The sequence below is a fragment of the Benincasa hispida genome, chromosome 4, assembly GCF_009727055.1.
Source record: "Benincasa hispida cultivar B227 chromosome 4, ASM972705v1, whole genome shotgun sequence".
Classification (NCBI taxonomy): Eukaryota; Viridiplantae; Streptophyta; class Magnoliopsida; order Cucurbitales; family Cucurbitaceae; genus Benincasa; species Benincasa hispida.
The window spans coordinates 29,867,315-29,873,341 of NC_052352.1; the positions used below are offsets into that span (position 1 = coordinate 29,867,315).

Here is a 6,027-nt window from a genome sequence, read left to right on the forward strand (position 1 = left end):
AATGGTCGCGCGTCGATGCTTCTTCGTCAAAATCTAGAGTACAGCTGCACTCCAAGGTAGCGCCGTTGACCTCCCACTATGTGTGCATTCTGTCTTTGAGCATCGAGCATAGCACATATCAAGCACAGTCACACTCAGTTGCAGGGGTAAATCGGTAATTTTTTATTTTTAATTCGTTTTTCTATTTTTACAAATGAAACTTTGATTGTTAATTTAGAAATGAAAATTTAAAATCTATCATTCTTCTTGTTAGCCCTAAAAATCGACATGTGGCAAATCATTTCTTTTAAAAAAATTATTAAAAATTTACTTTTGTACGTAGAGGTAGGGAGAACATGAGTGTAGGTTTCACCTAAATATTGCTCTTATTTGAATATGTTGAAAGAAAAAATTATGGATAATGGTTGTGTGTAATCTAAGTTATATCTTTTTCTATACCTAGTTAAAAAAAATCAGACCTAAAAGAATTTGATCGAGTATAGATTGGATTACACAATAGGTGGACCCAAAGTTGTTTTTCTAAAAACGAGAGGCACATGTGTGTGTGGGACTTGATTTCTTGAACAAACCCAAACCAAGGCCGAGTGAAGGCAACAAGGCATCATATTCACACTAAGTAGAACAAGTCAAACTCCAAAACTTGTCACTGCATATAATTTCGTGGGTCCTTCCAAGAACTGCGTTGGTAACTTCTTTACAATAATACTCGAAACCAAAAAAGCCATCATATATCTTTTTACTTAACCCCCAAAAAAACATCATCTCCTTTCTCTGCTCATCTCTCTACTGAACAAAGAGTCTCTCCATGGGCAACCTCTGCGGCACTCCAGTCGATGCCCACACCCCTCCTCCTACTAAACCTCCCTCCCCAGGTCTATTTTCCTTCTTTTTTAGATTTATTTAATTAATTAATTGAGATCTATTTTATCACAACTGATCCATGAAATTAATTCAAACTTCCTGCAGTGACTTCCCATCGCCACAGTTCCACCACCACGCCACAGAATCTCAAGGTTTATAGTCTGTCGGAGCTCAAGACGGCCACCAAGAATTTCCGACCCGACACGGTGCTGGGAGAGGGCGGATTTGGAAGGGTTTTTAAAGGATGGGTGGACGAGGTTACTTACGCGCCGTCGTCCAAGGTCGGCGTCGGAATTCCCGTTGCCGTTAAAAAGTCAAACCCCGACAGCTCTCAGGGTCTACGCGAATGGAAGGTCATTTCATTTCCAGCTCACACTTTTCTTCTCTCCACACCATCTTTCTTTCTATTATTATTATTATTTTCTTCCTTTTCACACTCAAAGTTCAAACCTTTTTTTTTCTTTTTTTTCTTTTTGGATTTTGTGTGGAGTTTAAGAAACTTGATGTATGAATTAATTTTTTATTTAATTATTATATTTTGGGTTTGGGGATACAGATCTTCATTGGTCCATCTCCTTTAGTTTAATTTTGCCATAATTGGAGTGCCAGAAAAACTTGGATGCTCTCTGTACCAAAATATTTTGATACATCTCAAATATAATCTGATAAAATACTGCCATTTGATAGTTTTATTTTTTAAAACGTTATTTTATGTTTTTTAGTCCCCAATTCTTTAGGCCAAAAGGAGTAGAGTTCTGCTTCAAGTCTTTGAACCAAACATTCTTTTAAATTAAATTAAAAAAAAAAGCTTCATATTAAATGATTTAATTATCAATTAAAATGGTTCAAACATGTTTATAAATACACATTTCCAGTCCCGGTATTCATTATCTTGTGGGAAGTTTTTCCTTCCCAGTTAGAGACTGAGTCTAATGGGACCCAACTCTATGGAAAAAATAGACATCTATGTGAGGAAAAGGAAAACGGAGATGTGTTATTATTATTATTATTATTATTTATTTATTTATTTCTGTACCTTTTTTTTTAAAAAAAATTAAGAAATATAATTGTTGATTAATTATTTTAAACAGGCGGAAGTGGAATTTTTGGGGAAATTTAGCCATCCAAATGTGGTGAAATTGGTCGGATATTGTTGGGAAGAAAAGCAATTTCTTCTTGTTTATGAGTACATGCAAAGGGGTAGTTTGGAAAACCACTTGTTCCGAAGTAAGTAAGAATTTTATTTGTTTTCTTTTCTTTTTTTTCTTTAAAAAAAAAAGTTGAACTTTGTATATATTGTGATGGAATTAAACAAAATATTTGAATTATGAATATTTTGTAGAAGGTGTAGAGCCTCTATCATGGGAAACACGAATTAAAATAGCTACAGGGGCAGCACGTGGTTTGACGTTTCTTCACACGTCGGAGAAGAGCGTGATTTACCGTGATTTTAAAGCCTCCAATATTCTGTTGGATGGGGTAATTAATTAATTATTTATTTATTTCCCAAGTACATTCACAAATTTGTGTAATGAATTTGATTATTAAGGTTCCGTTTATTTATTTTTTTTATCAATGATTTAAAAATCAAAGACAAATTTTGAAAACTAAAAAAAATAATAAAATAGACTTAATTTTTTAAAACTAAAAAATTTAAAAAAAAATAATGAAATTATTATATTAAATTTGTTTTGTTTAAATGTAATTTACAGAAGTTTAACCCAAAGTTGTCAGATTTTGGGCTTGCGAAACTGGGCCCATCCAATGGTAACTCCCACGTCAGCACAAATCCAGTTGGCACCTACGGCTATGCTGCCCCTGAGTACATTGCAACTGGTATTATAACCTTCTCTCACTTTTCCTCCAAAATATTTGTTTTTAGTCCCTATGTTTTAGATTCTATTTTGTTTTTAAGATTTAAAATATTACGTATTTAACATTTTAATTTTTTAATTTAATTTTAATTTTATCTCTAGATATTAAAATGGTGTAGTTTTACTTTTCAGATTTGAGTTTTGCTTTAATTTAATTCATAAGTAGATTTCTATTTTTAATCTTGATTTTTCATTATATACTCATTTTTCAGTCATTGGCATTAATGTCTATCAATCAATTTAAAATAATTTAAATTAATCAATAGACATTAACATAAAAGACGAAAAGTGAGCTTTAGTGAAAAATCAAGGTTAAAAATATGCATCTTATAACCTAATGACCAAATTAATACAAAACTCAAATCTAAAAAGTAAAAGTGTAACATTTTGAAACCTAAGGATTAAATTGAAACTAAATTCAAAATTTAAAAATTAAATTTGTAACATTTAAAACTTAAGAACCAAATAGAAATTAGATCCAAAATCTAGATAAAGGTATTTTTTTTCCTTTTCTTATTATTTTTGTTTAATCTCAATTCTAATGTCCCCAAACGCTTTACTTCTCTTAATAAGTTTAGGGTAAGTTTCTATTATATCTCTTAAAAAAATATTTCTCTTAATGTTTAAATTGTTCATGAGTTTTCTATAAAAATAATAGATAGAAATTGACATCACAATGGAAACAAATGTAAGACATATGTGACATCATTATTCACATAAATTGATTTTGTGAATGATGTTGTAAATATGTCATTATACCAAAATAAACGGTAACCATGATTTAAATCTTTTATATAGTTAAAATTGCGCTATAAAAACTTCAATTCTTACCTATTAGTTGTCAATCTTAATTAAAAAAAAAAAAAAAAAAAAAAAAAAATCCAAGGTTCCTTTTCTTTTAAAACAAACCATTTCAAATTTCAATGGTTTGCATAAAAATTTTCTTAGTATGAGAACATTGAAAAATATCCTTAAGTTTAAAGAATATTTGTTCCCTAAATTTAATTTATTTTGATATTTTATGCAACTGCTAAAAAATACTATTAATGTGAACATAGATACGTTAGTCAAGTCATTCCTTACCTTTCTAATAATTGGAGTTTTAGATTAATTAAAACAACCAATTCACATATTAATGTGAACAAAAATATAGGTCCGAAACCCATTTTATTTTCTTTAGAAAAAAAAAATACATTTTGAAAATACTAAGAGCCACTCTAATAAGTTATAAACTCCTTCCATATGGGTTTAGTTAAGGGAGCTTCTAATCTCATCCTAATTATTTGAAGCCAACTTTATAATATTTTGCTAACAAGAGTTAAGTTCAACTGGTATCTATATGTAATGAAAATCAAGAGGTCCACGGTTCAATCTCACCTTCCATTTGTATTATAAAAAAACTTTATAGTATTTTCTACTTTTAATTATTATTGTTGAGATAGCAAAAAAAAAAGATGAAACATTCTCATATATTGGAGTGACTACAATGAAACAGGACATTTGTATATAAAAAGTGACGTGTACGGGTTCGGCGTGGTTCTGTTGGAGCTGCTGACCGGACTACGGGCAGTGGACCCAAACCGGCCGAGTGGGTCACACAACTTGGTGGGGTGGGCGGAGCCATCACTGAGCAGCAAGAAGAAGATAAAGAAACTGGTAGACCCAAGGCTCGGGGACGACTACTCGCCCAAAGGAGCCTGGGCCACAGCGGAACTCATACTAAAATGCTTGGAATCGGACCCCAGAAAGCGGCCGTCCATGGAAGAAGTTTTGGTTATGCTAGAAAAAATCAGTTCTCTTAAAGACAGGCCCAAGGAGCCCAAATCAAGGGCTAGGACGCCCAGCCGTTATTGACTTCTGGCCTCACTCCTCTGACCACTCAAACCTCAATGTCGTTCCAATTGGAGGCCGATTTACAGTGAACTATTGGCCTATTTTAAGTGGTTATGTATTAATTTCACCTTTTTTTTTTTTTTTTTAGAGTTTGTAGATGTGATAGTGTATGTATCAATCAAAGTTAGTCCCCACTTTTTGTTTCATAACATATGGAAATGTTAGAAAATATTCTGATTCTCTTGGGGAGATGAAAGCATTTGGTTGTGTTTCGAAACCAAATAGTGGTTTTCTTCTGTTTCTGAAAAAAGGAAGAATTTAGAAAAATTGTAGATGTAGTAGTAGTTTAGTCCCCTAAAGCTTATATCGTATTTTAGATCATTTAAAGGTCTAAGGTTTTGTGTACCTTTGGTTAGCTAGAATTGTATTTTTTTTATTTTAAAGGAGGTTTATTGATTAACTTTTCATAGAAGTGGTTTTAGTGAAGAAATTTTGTTTTCGCAATTTTGGAATGAATACTAATCAAAGTGCTTGCTTCCTCTAAAAATATATTAAGGTGTTAAAAGGAAAAAAAAATCAGAACTTTCAAGCTCAAATTTGGCAATCTAATTAAACAATAGAGAACTTCAAAAAGCACTTTTCACCATTTTAAAAACCATTTCAACCCCTGGTTTTAAGAGAGAAAGCATGCGCTTGTGATTCATTTCCTAAGTTCTAAAGAATTTCAAATGGCAATAAGCATTAAGATAATTAACCTTTATTTACTCTATTGGAAGTAAAATGAAAGTTTGATTTCGCACCATAATATGCTGAAACATTTGAAAACTTGAAAGTTCTGCTTGCGTTTACATCTATATTGATCATGCCTGATTGGACAAAACCATTTTTGAGTTGATGTAATGGATCCGATACTATAGTTAGAGCAAATGCTAGGATAGCAAAAAGATGAAATGTTGCACCCAATTTACTACCCCAATAAGACTCTAAATGAAGCTCAGGGAAACTATAAAATTACAAAAAAAGAATTGTTACTAGTAATTTTTTAATTTGAAAAGTTCAGAGTCTACTTGATCAGAACCAAAATAGTGGTGTACATTGACCATGCTACTATAAAAATTTCGGTGATGAGAAGGGTGCACAGTCACACTTAATTCGATGGTTGTTGGTCTTACAAGAATTTGACCCAAAAATTAAGGATATAAAATGATCAAGAAATGGTTGCTAATTAATTATCCAAGCTAGAAAATCTAATGGTTACAAGCACCTTAAATGACATTGTTAAGAAGTTTCCTGATGAGGGGTTGCTACAACTTGAAATTGTCACACCATGGTTTGTGGATATAGTCAACTACATAGTCAGCAAAATATGTCCTCCAAATATGTACAATCATCAACGTAAATGATTCTTCCATGATTTGAAGTATTATTTATGGGATGACACTTATTCTTACATGCTAGG

At 31.9% G+C, this 6,027-nt stretch overlaps 1 protein-coding gene across 1 annotated transcript; it reads left to right on the plus strand.

Annotated features, from left to right (window-relative positions):
- Positions 1–711: 711 nt before the first annotated feature.
- On the plus strand, positions 712–4,906 carry LOC120076658 (probable serine/threonine-protein kinase PIX13). The gene is made up of 6 exons (XM_039030541.1): positions 712–872; positions 967–1,214; positions 1,953–2,088; positions 2,204–2,340; positions 2,574–2,697; positions 4,231–4,906. Exons 1-6 carry the CDS (start codon positions 806–808, stop codon positions 4,587–4,589), a joined length of 1,071 nt encoding a protein of 356 aa, XP_038886469.1. The 5' UTR covers positions 712–805; the 3' UTR covers positions 4,590–4,906.
- Positions 4,907–6,027: the final 1,121 nt, after the last annotated feature.